The sequence below is a fragment of the Rousettus aegyptiacus genome, unplaced genomic scaffold (assembly GCF_014176215.1).
Source record: "Rousettus aegyptiacus isolate mRouAeg1 unplaced genomic scaffold, mRouAeg1.p scaffold_m13_p_10, whole genome shotgun sequence".
Classification (NCBI taxonomy): domain Eukaryota; kingdom Metazoa; phylum Chordata; class Mammalia; order Chiroptera; family Pteropodidae; genus Rousettus; species Rousettus aegyptiacus.
This window is the reverse complement of record NW_023416285.1, coordinates 49,784,557-49,802,700: the sequence shown is the minus strand read 5'-3', so window position 1 is coordinate 49,802,700 and position 18,144 is coordinate 49,784,557. Positions and strand designations below refer to the sequence as shown.

At 32.8% G+C, this 18,144-nt stretch overlaps 1 protein-coding gene across 4 annotated transcripts in view; it reads left to right on the top strand.

Moving 5' to 3' along the window:
• Positions 1–18,144, top strand: part of USO1 (USO1 vesicle transport factor) — a 65,119-nt gene that overhangs the window by 30,390 nt on the left and 16,585 nt on the right. For 2 of the 4 annotated variants that reach the window (XM_016156020.2, XM_016156021.2), the window contains 7 exons: positions 1,090–1,210; positions 8,690–8,868; positions 12,581–12,721; positions 14,505–14,593; positions 14,986–15,140; positions 15,550–15,761; positions 17,184–17,204. In XM_016156020.2, coding sequence (XP_016011506.1) covers positions 1,090–1,210; positions 8,690–8,868; positions 12,581–12,721; positions 14,505–14,593; positions 14,986–15,140; positions 15,550–15,761; positions 17,184–17,204 — 918 coding nt within the window. The remainder of the gene's footprint in view (positions 1–1,089; positions 1,211–8,689; positions 8,869–12,580; positions 12,722–14,504; positions 14,594–14,985; positions 15,141–15,549; positions 15,762–17,183; positions 17,205–18,144) is intronic. The other 2 variants (XM_016156024.2, XM_016156023.2) reach the window with 1 other exon arrangement.

Here is an 18,144-nt window from a genome sequence, read left to right as displayed (position 1 = left end):
TTGCACAACTAATGAGTAGGACAACCCTTTTAAAACCCACTTTATCTAACTCAGAGCCTCAGTATTCTTTTTTCTTTCATTAGCAGTTAAACTGGAGAATTTGACATCTAAAAATAACCAATTTTACCTTTCTCTCTCATCTTAATATTGAGACTTGACAGGAAAATGAGTAGGATAAACCCAATAAGGCCATGGGCATTTTTGTCTTATATTAATATTTATCTGCACAGTACTGACAGCCAACAGCTAATTTGCCTCTTTGGGATTTTTGAACTACCTATTTGCTATTCCTCTTCCTCATAAGGTCTGCTTTTTTCCTTATTTTCCTCATAAGGTCTCCTTTTTTCATAAAGTATTTGCATCTCTTTGACTAATGTGATATTGTTGGGCTCTTTGGGGCTCATAAAATACTTGTTTTTTATATTGAAATAAGCAGAAATGGATAAGTTTTTCTCAAATGATAATAAAGAGGTTGGAGAATATGTAAACAAAATACAGCTTAACAGAAGCAGAGAAAAGCTAAAAATCAAAAACAAAGGCTACTGTGAATTTTCTCATGGCAGACATGCCTTTTATGAGGTATGAATTCTCATTTTTTTTTCCTATCAACTAAGAATTAAATTTTGGGAATTTGGAAACTAGGTAATTATAAGACAATCCAAAATTTCTGTGCTAGAATATGATGATGTTTGTTGATTTATGTTCTTGAATTCACAATTTCATATCATTACTGTTGTGAAGCATATACAGAGGCATTCCTGAGATATAATCCTACTCAACTCTTAGGCCACCATGAAAGTTAGGTAATAGTTGATGAAATACAAGAATTGTTATATAAGAGAGAGTACAGTGAAAAGAGAACCGAATTAGGAATTGGAGGACATGGATTTTAGTCTAAGCTCTGTTGCTTCGAGATTAACTTTAGGGAGGCAAATTGCTCACCTCTGTCCTTATTTTCCTTATCTGTAAATTGAAAAAGTTGGACTTGTGAAATTCCTACCACTTCTAAAATTCCATGTTTTTTTAAAGTAATTTCAAAATGTCTTTTAAAGTTGTATTCCACTAAACGTTATCTTTTTTCTCCACAAGGGTGTCTTACTACTACAGGCATTAACAAGAAGCAATGGAGCAATCCAGAAAATTGTTGCTTTCGAAAATGCTTTTGAGAGACTACTGGACATTATTACAGACGAGGGAAACAGTGATGGAGGTACAGTATGAAGAGATTGATTTGAAGAGATTCCTCTTGTACTCACTAAATTGTTAATTTCTAGAGAATACAGTTGGAGGGAGAAATGAGGACTCATGCTTGATATTCTTTCTTTCACTATAGTGTGAGGAGTATGGACTTGTTTTTATTTATCCTGTTTGATATTTGTTAAGCTTCTGGATTCTAGATTAGTGTCTTTCATCATTTCTGGAAAATCTTAGCTATATATCTTCAGATACAGCTCTGCAACATTTTCTTCTATCTTTCTAAACTCATTCAATTCTCTCGTCTGATTTAACTCTCATCTATATTACTTTTTTTATGTGTTGTCCATCTTTTTGTCTTTCTAGCCTTTATTCTGGATTATTTCTTCTGACCTGATTTCAATTTCAACAGTTCTCTCTTCACCTATGTTTAATCTGTTATTTAACATGTTCATAGAGGGTTTTTTTTTTTTTCAGTTTTATTGAGTTAGGTTGACATATAGCACTGTATAATTTTAAGATATACAGCATAATAATTTGATTTACATATAATGTGAAATGATTGCCCAGTAATATTAGTTACTATCCATCCATTGAGTTGTTAATGTTTTTCTGGAAGTTCTGTTTGGTTCTTCGATAAATTTGCAGTGTAATTTTTTATAATTTCCTTTTCTCTGCAGCTGTTTTCAACTTCTCTTTTATTTCTTTGACTATAAGACACATTATTTCATAGTCTTTGCAGGATAGTCCTAATATTTTAAGTGGTACTTACTTTTGTTCTGCCTGTTCTTGTGCATAGTATGTTATCTGTGTGCATGGTTATCTGACCTGTGTTGTGATGTACTTAACAATTATTTTAAGGAATTTGAAGCCTAGGATGAAGATAATTTCTTTCAGAGAAAACAATATGTTTGTTTCTGCCAGGCTTTGGGATTCAGTTTTTCTGGGATCACATTAATCCAGACTTGAGGCTTGAGATTTCCTAGACTACTCAGGCAATACAAACCCAAGCAGCAAGATCTATGAGGACTCTTGGTTATTCTTACCCCAAGGATATAGCCTTTTGATGTCCCAGGTGCAGAGCCTTCAATTAGATTCCTTCTTGCCTTGTATATGCCCTTGGCTTTGATTATTTTTCTTCTGCCTCATGAAACTGTCAAAATGAAAATTTTCACTATTTCAGGATTGAGAAATGTACTCCCACCAAAAGATATTTTTATCTTTATTTACCTCTCCAGTTATTCATTTTCTCTTTGGTTTTAGCCTACTAAACTGTCAACTCTTCATTACTCCTAAGACTTTTTTTATTTTTAATTCAGCAGTTTTAGTTGTTTTTAATGAGAGATTAATCCAAAAAGCTAGCACTGGAGTCAGAGGAGAAAATGAAGCTATTTGTATTCACTGAATTGGGATTAAGCCAGTGGAGTAGTGTAGTCTATAGTTAGCTATATGAATCTGGATGGGAGGTCTATCTAGCCTGGATATAAGATTTGAGAGACTTTAAAATATAGATAATAGTTGAAACAAAATTAGGTAAACAAGAAAGATTAGATGAGTCACTTAGGGTAAGTGAAGAGTGAGAAGGGAAGTGCTAGGACAGAACCTAAGGTATACCTATAGTTAAGGGATAGAAAAGGAGCAGGTATTGGTAAAAGAAACTGAGAAGAAACAGGCCGAAAGACAAGAGGAAAACTGTACTTTTAGAAGGGTCAGGAGAAATTGGTGCCACTGTCAGAATTTATTGAGATAGCAAACAAGGTGAGGGCAGAAATATGGATATCATTAGTGACGTTAGAGGGAGCAATTGTATATAGTGTTTACCTCAGAATCCTGACTGCAGTATCAGAGGAGTGAGTTACAAGTGGGAAAATAGACTAGTAGGTAAAACTCGTATCAGCAATTTGGAAAAGTCAAGGGAAAAGGGTGAACTGGAGGAACTGCAGGTTGACAACGATGGTTTTTGTCTTTAAATTTTTTGACATATGAAATATGTCAAAAATAGAAAATAGCATAAATAACTTGTGTACCTACCATCCAATTCTATTAAATGCTTGCATTTTGCCATACATATTTTATATTTTTTTAAAGAAATAAAATGTAGCAACCATTCTGATATATTCCTTTACCTACCTTCTCTAAGATCCTAATATTCTGATTTTGTTGTTTTCCCTTCCTTTGTGCTTTCCTGCTTTTAATACGTATTTGTGTGAGTCTGTATACACATATATTCATAACATATTTTGCATGTTCTCAAACTAGGTAAAAAGTATCCTGCTGAATATAATTTTATAACTTGCTGTTTTTATTTGAAATTATGTTGTTGAGATTTATTTATGTTGATAGATGTTGCTCTGGTTTATTATTTTAAGTGCTATCATTCTGTAGTATGAATATGCTATGATCTGTTATTTTTTTATTGAGTTGACAATCAGGTTATATCTGTTTTTGCCAATATAGACTTGTTGTGAACAGTCTTAATGTGTCTATTTGTGTATGAAGTTTCTCTATGTTATTTATATACCTACAAATAGAATTGTACTTTTCATCTTTACCCCAGGTATCACCAAAGGGCTTTCTTAAGTGATTTATCTATAAATCCATCAGTACTGTTTCCAAGTTTGTTTCTTCACATTCTTGTCGATTCTTGTTTGCTAATTTGATGGGTGCAAGATGGCATCTCATTGACATTTTATTTCATTTCTTAAACTAACAAAATTAAGCATATTTTCATGGGCATATTTACCATGTTTTCTTTGTCTCTTATCCCTTTGAGTTACCTACTTGCCCATTTTAATGTATGACCATTTTTCCCTTCCTAGTTGGTTCCTGGATTTATGTATTTTGGGTACTAATCCTTTGTTGTTTATAATGTTTCGGCATCTTCTAGTTTGTTTATAGCATTTCTATTAAATTTTAAAATTTAAATATTATTATTAATAGTTTATGTTTTCGTGTCTTGTTTAAAGACATCTATCTCTACCTCAAGATCATAGAGTTTTTATCATTTTCTTTTACTAAAGACTTTAAAATTTTGTCTTTTGCATTTAATTAATGTGGATTTTACATTTTAACAATGGTATAAGATTTGTAATCAAATTTCCATATGTGCGAAGGTCTGTTTTTCAGTTCTCTGTTCTGCTCCAATAGTCTAACTCTACACTAAAACAACTCTTTATTACTAAAGCTTCATAATAAATAATTTCCTATCTATTAGAATATGGGAAAAATCTTTTTTCTTGGTCCTTTTCAGAATGGTCTTAACAAGGCCTTTCCTTTTCATTCTTTCATTTGAATGAAACTTGCTTGCTGGTCAAGTTCTATGAAAATCCCTATTGGAATTTTAATTGAAAATGTATTGAGTTTATAGATTAATTTTAAAGAGAATTGTCATCTTTGTTGATTTTTTTTTTTTTCATCCATGAACCCAGATATATCTCTTAATTTATTCAGGTCTTTTATGTCTTTAAATCATGTTTTATAACAGAGCAAAAGAGTTTTATACCTTTTTTTATTAGATTCATTCTTAGGCATCTTATACTTTTTTGTTTCTGTTTTTGTATTTTTTTATTATTTGAATGGGGTATTTTTTTTATCGCATTCTCAAATTGGTTACTACTTGATTTTTGTATGTTAATCTTATATCCAACCATCTTATTAAACTATTAGTTCTAATTGGGATTTTTGTGTAGATAATCACATTTTCTACAAACGAGTAATCTTTTTTCTTTATTTTCTGTTCTTATACCACTTTTCTTTTTGTCTTACTGTACTCATTAGAATCTGACAGTGTTGATTATTGCTGACTTTAATGAGAATGCTGATGCTTTACCATTAAATTTGATGCCTTATAAGAGTTTTTATCATGAATGATTCTTGAATTTTAGTAAATGTTTCTTCCTATATCTATGGAGGTTATCAGGTTATTCTTCTCCTTTAATCTATGAAGGATCTTTCTTTAAAATGGGAGAGGTTCCAATCAACATAAGCAAGTAGAGAAAGAGGATATACAGGAGAGATTGAGGATAAACAATGAGTGGTACATAATACCTGAAAAAGGAGGAAGGAATGGAATCCAAAGCAGAAGTCAAAATTGGTTTTTAAGATAGAAGATGAAGTAATCTGTCATTATAATGGGGAAAGGTGAAGAGTCCAGTCTCTTCAGATTTGGCGATAGAGAGTTGAATTGAAGGCAGAGTCATATTCTAAAAGTGAAAGAAGAGGACACAGTTGATAGTTAAGGAGATGAAAAAATAGTCTTTTGGTGAATAGGAGAGTTAGTTGACTGTTGTAATTAGGAAGATTTCCAGACAGGATAAAGTTCTTACTGAGGGTGTTCACCATAATTTTATAGTGGTGCAGATGGCTTGATTATGTGATTTCCATCCCCTCCCCACCACCCCCAAATACTCATCTGCCTAGGCACAGATGTAGAAGAAAAGGCAGTAAGATAGGAAAGTTCAGCATATTATATATAGAATGGAAGAAATGAAGATCTGTATAATCTAAGCTAGATAGGGAAGGGAGTAAGCATAAAGGGGGTTTCTGAAAAGGGAGAAAGAAGACTTGTTGATGGGTTGAAAGTCTCGAAGAGTCATAGAACAGATATATTGAGAATACTTGAACTGGAAAGGTAGGAGGTTTTAGAAATAGAGTGAGAATTGTCTCTGATGATGATGCCAAGGAACTGGAAGGTCCAGGTATTAGGTTGTCATTGTAGTTGAAATCAAGAGTGACAGCAGCATATGGAGAGAGAAAGAAGACTGGGCAAGATGCCAGTGATATTTTCAGTGAATGAAGTGTAGTGACCATGAATTTGTTATACAACTGCAGTGAGGAGTGGTAAGAGATGGTACAGCCAGGTGGCCCACGCCTCAAAGGAACAGGAGATTTTTATGAGAGGTTAGAGGAGCTATGACTTCTGGAAGGTACACTCCTAGAAGGGTCACACATCCCGTATCCTGACTAAGGCACATGGGATTGAGAGCATGAATTGCCTTCACTTGAGACTATAACAGGGTAAGACAGATTCTTTAAAGAAAAGGGGCATTCATGAAGTATTTGAGGGTATAGGTTTTACCAACTAATATTTGGGAGTTTGAAGTAGAATCATGAAAGAGTTTGAAATGAGATTAAGTAGGGAAGAGGAAGCCCAAAGCATTCTAAGATGAGAAAATGGAAAAGCATAGGTGATTAGAGAGGTGCGTATTTTCAGAAGTAACCAAGGAAAACTGGATTCAGGCAATGTGGAATTACCTAGTCTTCATGGTTGCTAAGACAAGTTTTAATAGCTCCTTATAACTTGGTAGTGGCCCTCACGTCTAGAATTCACTTTGCACACTAGAAAGAAGTCCTGCCAGTTAAAGTGAGGGCTTTGACATTCTGTTTCCTCCAGAGCCTTCAGATGGTCCTAATGGCAGATCTTGTTTAATGGAGATTTATGGTCCTACATAACAGACAGATATAGTGGTTCCTCCTCGTGAGGTGAGGATCAGTCACATGGTTCAGCAATATGAGGTAAGGAAGCCTCCAGTCTGGAGAGATCAAGACTGGTTAAATACAAGATCCTTAAAAAGTGTTTAAAATATACACCTTAAACATTTTATTTTAAGTTAAATATAATTTTTTTTTAATGTGCATTTTTTCTACTGAATTTTTGAGTTAGGGCCAAAATTTTTTCTTTGAATATGAGTCTGCTGATAGGAGTTTTTCATCATCCTTCTTGCCTACATCACACCTATAATACATCATGTAACAGGTATATCAGTATATACCTGTTAAGGTGGCAAAAATCTAGAACACTGACAACACCAAAAGTAGGCAAGAATGTGAAACTATAAGAACTCTTACTGATTTGCTGATGGGAATGCAAAATGATAGAACCACTTTGGACTACATACAGTTTGGCAGTTTCTTACAAAGCTAAACATACTCTCACCATATGATCCAACAGTCACACTCCTTGATATTTACCCAAATGAGTGGAAAACATATCCACACAAAATCCTGCCCATGAATGTTTAAAGCAGCTTAATTCATAATTACCAAAACTTTGAAGCAACCAAGATGTCCTTCAGTAGATGAATGGATAAACAAACCATGGTATATTCATACAATGGAATATTATTCCACAATAAAAAGTTACGAATTCATGAAAAGACATAGAGATACCTTAAATGCATGTCGCTAAGTGAATTAAGCCAGTCTGAAAGGCTAGATACTTATGATTCCAACTATATTACATCTGGAGAAGGCAAAACTGTATAGACAGTGAAAAGATCAGTGGTTGCTAGGGATTGCGTGGTGGGAAGCAAGAGGAATGAATAGGTAGAACACAGGATTTTAGAACAGTGAAACTATTCTCTCTATGATACTGTAATGATAAGACATAAAATGTTATACATATGTCAAAATCCATAGAACTGTACAACACAAAGAGTGAACCCTAATGTAAACTGAGAACTTGAATAATGTGTCAGTATTTGTTCATCAGTCATAACAAATGTATGTACCACACTAATGCTAACTGGTAATTATAGGGGAAACTAGGTGGGAGAGAGTATATAAAAGAAAAACCAATAGATTTTTGTAAACATACAGCTTAACTAATAGGAGCAAAAGTGTGGGTATACTACACAAAGAAACCTACTAGCTGTAAACATCCAGCATCAGTCATATGCTTTGCTCAGGAAATAAAGATCATTGGTTTAACATTACTAGCACTTGGTAAAGCAGAGATCAGTAGTTGGAGAGCTTTAGCTATCATAAAAGCATAAGCCATAGATTGAGTGAAACTACACTGGAGAGTGGTTATTATAAGTAGAGAAGAAAAAATGGAGAAGAGGAACCATAAATGATAGGAAGTCTGAGTAGTAGCCAGAGATCCCTAAGGAAACCCCAAGAAAGAGTAGTTATGTGTTTTTAGAAACCAAGGGAAGAGAAAGTTTCAAGAAAGAGACAGAGACAACGATATCAAGTGCTTCTTAGGGATTAAGATATGATTAATTCATTCCACAAATATTTAATAGTGGCTTATGTATACATTTGATATCTTTCCTCTATCTCTGCTGAGGATACAAAGTAGGTCACTGTATCCTAGTAGGGCATTCCCAAATTTCTGTCTTCAAGAATTATAGTCTAGCGAAACAGACAGATATTACTTAATAATAAAAGGAGCAGGCTACTTTTAGCCAGTGATGCTAATCTAGCCATTGGGTCTTGGTAATTATTCCTGAAGAAATGATGTTTAATCTGGAATTTGAAGAAAAAAATAGGTGAGTTGATAGTTGAACATAGAAGTCAAGAGATCTTTGGAGGACCTGAGAAGGAGCATGCATGTTGTGTTCTTTGGCCATCAGGAGTCAGAACAAACTCTCTGCCTTGCCATGCTGAAGAGATGCTGAGCATGGAGAGTTATCTTTTTTTAAAATGTGCAGGGACTGAATTTTCTTTCAGGTTTTATCAGACTTAACACTTTCATTTTACATTGTTTTCTCAGGTATAGTAGTGGAAGATTGTCTAATTTTGCTCCAAAACTTGTTAAAAAACAACAATTCCAATCAAAACTTTTTTAAAGAAGGGTCATATATTCAACGTATGAAACCTTGGTTTGAAGTTGGAGATGAAAATTCTGGCTGGTCTGCACAGGAAGTAACTAACCTGCACCTGATGCTACAGGTATACTGAACTTTAGACATAAATGTGATAAGAATTTTGACAATGATCCTTTCAATGGAAAGTAAATTGCTTTTGTTTGATAAATTAAGGATATTTAGTTGGTGTCAGATAGGCTTTAAAAATAAAAAAGGCCTTTTACTATGGAGATTTGCAGTTATACTCAGAGATAGATAGGTCTCCACACACACACACACACACACACACACACACACACACACACATCACTCAGCTTCAATAATTATAACATCTGGCAGTTTTGTTTCATCATCTTTCCCCTCTCTTGCCCTGCCAGAATTTTTTTTTAAAAACAAATCCAAATATAGTTTCCTGGTGGATTTTACACCAGAGGATAGTAAGTTACATAGTTGATTCGAATTTGTCAAATCTCCTTTCTTCACTCAAGGTTCTGATATAAATTTTAATATTCAGCATAAAATTCAACAAGTAAATTAATTCATTAAACATTTACTGAAAGCCAGGCACTGGGTGCTAGGAAATGAATGATAATATTAATAGTACGAGTCGTAAGTCAACTACAAGTTAAATTTGACAAATTGCCTGTAATTTTAATCTTAGTGAAAGTGAAGACCGTAGGATCCCAAATTGTTTCTGCATCAGAGAAAATTATGAAGGTCTTTAAGAAATAAGTAAATTATTTTACTTATTTCTTATTTACTTATTTATTCCTTTATTGAATTCCTCTACTTCACACACTTAAGTTTAGACTGGCCTCCTGACTTACTCTCTAGTGATTCTTATGGGTCTTTGATTATCTCTGAATTGTGCCTGCATCTCTGAAGTTATGTTCCATAAAATTAGATTGTTAATCTCTCTAGTAATTAGTCTGAATATTGTTGCATGCCCTGGAATTGCCTATGTACATTTGATAATTAGGGTGACCACATGCCCCAATTAGCCAGGACAGTATTGATTTCATAATTACTAATAGTGTCCTCTTTCACATCAAAGTGTTCCAATTTGGATAATAAATTCTATAGTTAACCCATTTAGAATATGCCTAAATCTAGGATAACATGGGCAGAATCTTCCTTTATACTTAATCATTTCTGTTTTTACATGTTAATGTAAAAACCTTTTAAGACTATTGGCTTTTTTTTTAAGCATTTTATTTTAAATACTATTAGTTTTTTATATTTTAGAAATAAGATCCCAAGTGGTAAGCTTGATATCTTTGCTGCTCAAAATCACTTTTTTGATAAAGGAAATTCCCCTAGAAAAGTAATTTTCAGAATATGATTAGAGAGAGTGAAGGGGTCCAATGATATGCAAATACTTATGTATTTCTTGCCAGACAGTGAAAATTTAAATTACTTGAGAACCTTACTCTGTTTTAAAGTTTAAGGTACTGTGTAAAGAATTATTTTTGAAGAACGTGTCCTATTTAAAAAGTAAAGTGCTATTTTACCCCCTAAAATTTAGAGTATTGCATATTAACAGAAAAATGCGGTATTCTAGTTATGTAGTAAGTTGGTTAAGTATTTACTTTTAAAAAATGAATAAACTAACTAGATATTAATCTTGAAGAATATAAACTTCAAAGTAAAGAAACTTTGTGTCCTTAGGGAGCAAGTCTTACATTAATGATGGAAGTAACCAACATCTCCCCTCTTACTAATATAAGAATTTCACACCTTTATAAAGAAGAGCCTCCAAAGTTTATTATGTGATATTGAAGATGGAGGTTTTCATATATAGATGCAAGTAAAATAACTCAGTGTGTTTATAACTGGCTAAGGAAAGAAGAGTCATTTGTAACACAATCAACAAGAAAGGTGCTTTATTTCTATTATGAAGAACACTATAAATACAGCATAACAGCTATAAAATAAACTGCTCATTTGTACACAGGTAGGTAGGTCCTAATACTTTTGGCAGTTGCAGATTTTGAGTCTTAAAATAAAAGTTTTCTCTACTGTTCACACCACAATTAGGAACCTGCTAGTAACTCCTTTACTGCAAGAGAAATAAAAAGACCAGTTTTCAAAGTAAAAAGGGAAAGAAAGGAAGGAAGGGAGGGAGAGAAAAACTGAGTGTAATCCAGTTTAATATATTCTCCATCTCAAAGATTGAGTAGTCAAATGCATTCACGATTTCACAGGCCACAGATTATCTTCTGCTTTTCAACCTATTAGAGTGGTCTGTCTTTATAGCTATATTTAGGGTTGTTTGTATTTCAGGTTCTCTTATTATGCACCAAATTAAAATACATCATAAATGTTGGTAAACAGTCCTGTTTGGATAGGTACATCCTAACTGGAATTGCAATTAAAATCATGATTAAATTCTAAGCCACTAAAAGTTAAAATTGATCTGCTTAAGGATATTGCACTCAAATTTTGCAGATTAAATTTGGGGGAAACATCTTTTTGAAAAGTTTTGTAGCCATAAAACATTTTAGCTTTTTTCTGGAATATGTTTAATGACTTGTTCTGCCTCCTGTCCCTATAGGAATCTCCCTTCTATGACATTTTTTGTACAGATAATGCCAGTGACTCTCAGAGAGCTCATTAACTTATGAGAGAATCTTTATCATTTTTGAGTACTTGTAATTATTAAACTTAATCCATATAATGAGTCAGAATCTCCTTATCCTTGTAATAAGTATTCCCTCTTTTTGCAGCCATCCTACCTACTTCTCTCATCTAGAAATTTGATCATTACTTTTTATTTATCAATAAAGTTATTCACCTACTATTAGATGGTGTTAAGAAATTATTGATTTTTTTAGATGTAAAGATGGCTCTGACCGTTTTTTAAAATCTGTATTAACTAGAGATACATATAGAAATATGTACAGGAGAAATGACACATAGCTTAGTATTTTCTTTAAATTTTTTTAAAAGTAGAGATAAGAGAATAAATTTAAAAAACAAAAACAATACCAGAAAACTCCACTGAAATCTAACTAGAAAGATCCAAGTACAAGAACTAAAGTGTAATCCTAAAGCCTCTCTGTAGTGACATCAATTTATTAATCAAACGTCTTAAAATATTTTCGTAAATATCTCATTTGATCTTGGTATACAAGATTTTATACACACATATACATATAACTGTAGTTTTAAAATGCAAGATAGAAAATTATTTTGAAAATATAACTTCTGAACACTTGTTTGGGATTTTTTTTTATCTTTTTGATATTTTATGTTCAAGTTCACACTGATCATAGGATCATAATAGGGATTTAATTAGCGTTAACAACCAATGAGGCCAACTCCTCACCTAATGCATGAATCATCATGTCTCCAGTTTTTAGTTTTACACTAAATATTTCCAGTTTAGGGTCATACCTCAGGCCATTCTGTTTTCAGATTCGCTCTGTAATTAGGTAGTTCATCCTTACTTCAATAAGAAATCTACCACTTTGTTACTTACTCATTCACTCATTTATTGAATACGGACTATGTTACAAATACTGTGCTAGTTTGGGATGCAGAACTGACCAAGGTAGTCTCTAAAACTCTCTTGAGAGTTCACAGTCACCTGAAGAAGATAAACTTAAGTAAATAGCATAATGTAATATGTACTATAACAGAGATAGTGCCATGAGATAATGAAGGAAAGAGCACCCAAATCTGGCTGAGCAAGTGAGGAAATTCTTGACATCAGTTTTCTTGTTCATGTAGGTCAAATTTGCCTCAAGACTTTCAAATCTTTAAAAGGCAAATTTTGCTTTATCTTTCTTTCTCAGCTTGTTCGTGTCCTGGTATCTCCCACCAATCCTCCTGGTGCTACCAGTAGCTGCCAGAAAGCTATGTTCCAGTGTGGTTTATTGCAGCAGCTTTGCACTATCTTAATGGCAACAGGAGTTCCTGCTGATATCCTGACTGAGGTAAACCAAACAAGGGCAGAGACTACTCTCTGGAAGTTAAAATTTTTGGCATTCTTAGGAAAAATTAGATAACAGGTGAAGGAAAAACAGTAATAGTTAACCATTTTATGTGTTAAATTTCTCACCTATCCTACTTAAAATAAAATTAGCATCATGATGACAGTATTAATTCCAAAAAGTGGACTCATTCCTCAAGTTTAATAATACATCAATAATGTTAAAGCTTAGAAGATTTCCCATTAATTTTATTGTGTTCAACAGGAATGCACAGTATGATTTTATTTGTTTTTAATTTTGAGAACAATATGACTTAGTTTTTGTCAAGGAAGAGTTGAGTTGTAAGTAGTCTTATTCATAGAATAGTAAATTCTTTTTCCTTGACATGTCATTTTCTATTTCCTACCTATTAAGCAAAGAAGTTAGTTTGAACAAAAGAAAGATTTAGTTTAAATCATCTTTTTATTTTTCTCACATTAACACATATACATTGAAAACAGATATTAAAAGTCTTATAACAGAAACAGCTGTCTTTAGCCTCACTCTTTGTTACCTTAAGTCCCACTTCCTCTTGTCGCTCCAGTTATTTTACATTTAAATCAATAATCAGGATTTATAGTTTTATGGCTGTCCTAATACCACTTCCTGTTAAGCCTAACAGAACTCTCTGTATATTTTTTAATATCCCTTTCTCTTTCCTGCAATGTAATAGTGTTATTTTATTTTATTTTATTTTTTGTATATCTATACATATTTGTACTAAGATAGGCTTAACACATCATTTCCTATCCCAGGTCTTTTTATGGAAACCTTCTATCATCCTGCTCCAAGATGGGCTGGTTATTCCCATCTTGCATGGCTCTTGTCCTGGAATTTAGTTCACCATCCTCAGATTTTCCTTAACTCTTTCTTTTGGATTCCTTAGTTACGAATTCCATTTTTTTTCCTATCCCTTGGTTCCTTATCTTATTTTACTTAACTTTCTGATAAAAGCTAAATTAGCGTGTTCATGTCATTCCTCTACCTTCAGAGTTAATTTGATGTTTAGCTAGATGCAGAATCCAAAGTTGAAAATCACTAACACTAACACTCAGCTTTCAGAACATTATTTTAGTGTTGCTCTTAAGTCTGAAGCCATTTTGAATCTTAATCCTTTTTATGTAACCCACTTTTTTGCTCTAAAAACTTATGGGACCTTTTCTTTATGTCTGCTTCTCTGAAATTTATTGATGTGCTGTATGGTAGGCCTTTTTTTCCCTCCAATTATTTTTGGCACTCACTGGGTACTTTCAAGCCGGAGACATGTCCTTCAGTTCTGAGGATGTTTTTTGTATTCCTTCATAATTTCCTTTTTTCGTTTCTGCAAGTCTATAATTAGATTGTTGGACTTTCTGGACCTACTTTGTCTTTTTATTCTAGTTTCTTAGAGGTTTTTCAGCTTCATCCTTAAATAGAATTTTTAATTTGTTACATTTTAAATTTGTTCTGTGATTTTTATTTTTAAGCATCTCATTTTGTAGAAATACATTCTCTTAGAGAATATTATTAATTTTAGTTTTTTGAGACTTTAAATGTGTGTGGTCAGGTGTTATTTTTAATTGAAGGCCTACATTTAATATTTTTAAATATTTTATCTCAAAATGTTACAAAGTCATAATGCTGTCACTGATTTTTTTGTTGTCTGAATTTTGGCATTTTAAAGCAAAAAGATATAATAGTTTCCTCTTTTGAAAACAGATTTTGTTCCTTGACTTACTTTCTCTAAAATTTTTTCCCCCCTTAACAGACCATTAATACTGTATCAGAAGTTATTCGAGGCTGCCAAGTAAACCAAGACTACTTTGCTTCTGTAAATGCTCCTTCAAACCCACCAAGGTAGGAACAGATAAATATTGAGATTCAGCTAAGGAAGTAAAAGCTTAATTTGGGTTTTTAGTATACCTCATATGCACATCTTATTCTTTTAAGTTTAGTTGTGTGTTTTGAAAGTAGAAAAAATCTAACAAGATAAATATGCTGGTATTTTTTAAAAGTTTATAGTCTGCGGATATGTATTTGGCCTCTTATATCACCTCCTAGCTTTGTGCCTTAAACCAATAAATCACTTCACGTCTCTAAGCTGCAGTCATCTTTTTGTGAAGGAGATGGAAATACTTAACTTGCTGGTGTTCTGGTTGTTTTTTTCAGTCAACAAAAATAACTGGTTATTGACTTATGCACTTGAGTTGCAATGTTCCTTTTTGTTCTTTCCTTTTTAAATGCAACAGACCGGCAATTGTAGTACTTCTCATGTCCATGGTTAATGAAAGGCAGCCATTTGTATTGCGCTGTGCTGTTCTCTATTGTTTCCAGTGTTTCTTATATAAAAACCAAAAAGGACAAGGAGAAATTGTGTCAACACTTCTACCTTCCACCATTGATGGTAAGTAATTTAGTTCTAATTCTATTTTAAAAAGTAAATAATTGTCTTTTAAGCTTTTAATGGTAAAATATATCATAAATGATAAAAGACCTTGGATGTATAGAATATTTAAAATATGGCATTTCCTTGAATTTGCTTTAGAAATATGGTTTTTAATTAAGAATAATTTTCTGGAACATATCATCAATAATTTGATGCCTATAGTGTTATTTTTTTATATTTCTTTATTTTGTATTTCTTCCAAGGTCTTTTTTTTGTCATCTTTCATTTTAGTTTGAAAATCAGAATTTAAAAAATATTAGTTAATACTACTAATTAATAAACTTTAAATAGTATTTTATACTATTTGTGTGTGTATGCAAAACAACAATTAATTTTTATATTATCATTATGCCTACCATCTTTGTAGCAACAGGTAGTTCAGTCTCGGCTGGTCAGTTATTATGTGGAGGTTTGTTTTCTACTGATTCACTTTCAAATTGGTGTGCTGCTGTGGCCCTTGCCCATGCTTTGCAAGAAAATGCCACCCAGAAAGAACAATTGCTCAGGGTTCAACTTGCTACCAGTATCGGCAATCCTCCAGTATCTTTGTTGCAACAGTGCACCAACATCCTTTCACAGGTAAAGTAGACAGTGAAATTTCTCTAAGAGGGAAAAAAGTTTTGGCTATGTTTTTATGTCTGATACAACGATTTAAGAGTGTCCTTATGCAGATGAAAAAGGAAAGAAGCAAGGACTTACCTGTTTAAAAACTCATTGTAACCAGAAACAGTTTTGCGGTGAGAAAGCAATAAATATTCTTACAAGAATGATTTTGCCAAATAGTTTATAAGGTCTGCATCATGACAGAAACACACATTCTGGGCAGAAAGGTGTTTTTTGTTTTTTTTTCTTTTTTAAATCATACACAATATACTTGCATGTCATTTTCTCTTCCAGCTTAGTAGCTTAATTCGGGTCAGTTTCTGAGAGGGAATAAAGTGGTTCATAACTGTTTACCTTCCTCTTTCTCTTCCCAGAGTAATTGGTCTTCCTTTCAGAAAACAGTTAGAATACCAACCCACTGCTTATATAGTTAAACAGTATACCCCTTGATGCTTGTGAGGTCTCAAATCCTCAAAACCCCAAGGCATATAATTTACCTAGTAAGATGCAGAAAAAACATAACTAAAAATGTTTGCATTCCTTTAGACTCCTAATGAGAACAAACAAGTCTCCTTGAAGTGTGGATGCTAAGGCATTTAGGAATATTATTATTAGGCGATTTGCCCACACGTGCCTGCCATGCTGTTGAACAATTCAAGTTCATGCTTTAGCAAAACTATAGTCATTGACATTCAGAGTCATTCAGAGATAGTAAAAACATGGATAAGTCTAAAATTGCTCTGTCCACTGGAATTATCCTACCTCCTTCCTGTGATCATATACTGTGTTCTCCTTAATTTTTAATTCTGCTACATTCATTGAATTTTTTATTGTGAACATCAATAAAGTTTTGTATGAGGTTTTAAAGAAACATCAGCACTACCCATGAGAAGTTATAAATAAAAGCTTAAAAATTAACTAGTGAAAAGGGTGTTGAAAACTTCATTTGTTAAAAATTGGTTTATTTCTAGTGAAAGTTTTTATCTTTGATGTATTATTTATCTCAGTGATTTCTAAAAACTACCTTAAAATATCATATTCTTATTTAATACTCGGCATTATCTTGTTGATGTCTGTTGAAAACAGCTTTTCTTAAGCCAAATAGTAATTAACTGACCAACGTCACTACAGATTTGCTCTAACATTGTAGTTACAATTAATGCATAATGAGAAATCTTCAAGATAGTGGTGTCTTCTCACACTAAGTAATCACTGTGCTATGAAATTATCCTTTCTCTAAAATGTCTATGCATCGTTATATATAATAAAAGATTAGAACTATCCTGTCCTAAATTATTGGCTTGGGTTTGTAGAGAGATTGTATTAAGAGATTTTTCTAAATTTAAATTTTTCTCAAGCAGAAATATTTATGAATAATTTTTAATATATAATTTTCAGGGTGATAAGATCGACAGACGGGTATGTATCACTTGTGTAAGCTTAGGCATTTTCCTCTTATAGCAAGGCTTTTCTTTGTCTTGGGTTTGCTGATTGGTTTTTTTTTAACTGCTTGCTTGAAGTTATATTATACTCACACTTTTATGTGCCAGCAGGTTTATCTCTATCATAAGTGGGTCTCTAGTTTTTCTCCATGGGATATTGTAGTGGTGTTTTTAAGAACTATGGGAATAACAATCTGAAGCTATACTTTTGCTTCCTCTGGGGATGCTTGCACTTTCAGGAATTCCTTGGTTTTGGCTTTTTGGTGGTTTTTGTGTGTTTTTATCCAAGCTTGCTTCTTTATTTCCCCCAAAACCACTTCAAAGGTAGTAAAATCTAAGATTAAGAATTTTGCCTTTAGTTAATCAGCATATGAGAGAACATAATGATTTTTATATTAATTAGGTTATTGAAAATGTACAGTAGTAAGTATAATTTTGTAATGTGAAAGATTTAAATATTATGGATTATTCTAGATATAACCCATATACTACAGCTACCACTAGGGGATTAGTATTTGTTGTGTGCAGGGGGAGTGTGATTTGTATTTGGTTTTGATTTGTTTTGTGGAGTGTTTGGCAAAAAAAAAAAAAATGTACCTTAAAGTTCATATTTGGGCATGTGTTCATTTGAAGTGTGGGTTGTGATAACCATTAAGAATTGTATCTTTGTGTATGAGCATGATTTAGCACATGTTAATAACTCATGCACAGACATATTTAGCAGCGTTAGCCTGCAGAACTTTTGACATTAAGTATTTTGTAAGTAAACACGTCAATCATTTAAAAGGGAATTTTTTGGAACTGTAATTTACACATAGTAAGATACACAGGCCTTAGTTGTTCAAAGTGATGATTTTTGGTGGTTGAATATGTCTCTGTAACAGCTACCCAAAACAAGATGTAGGACATATTCATAA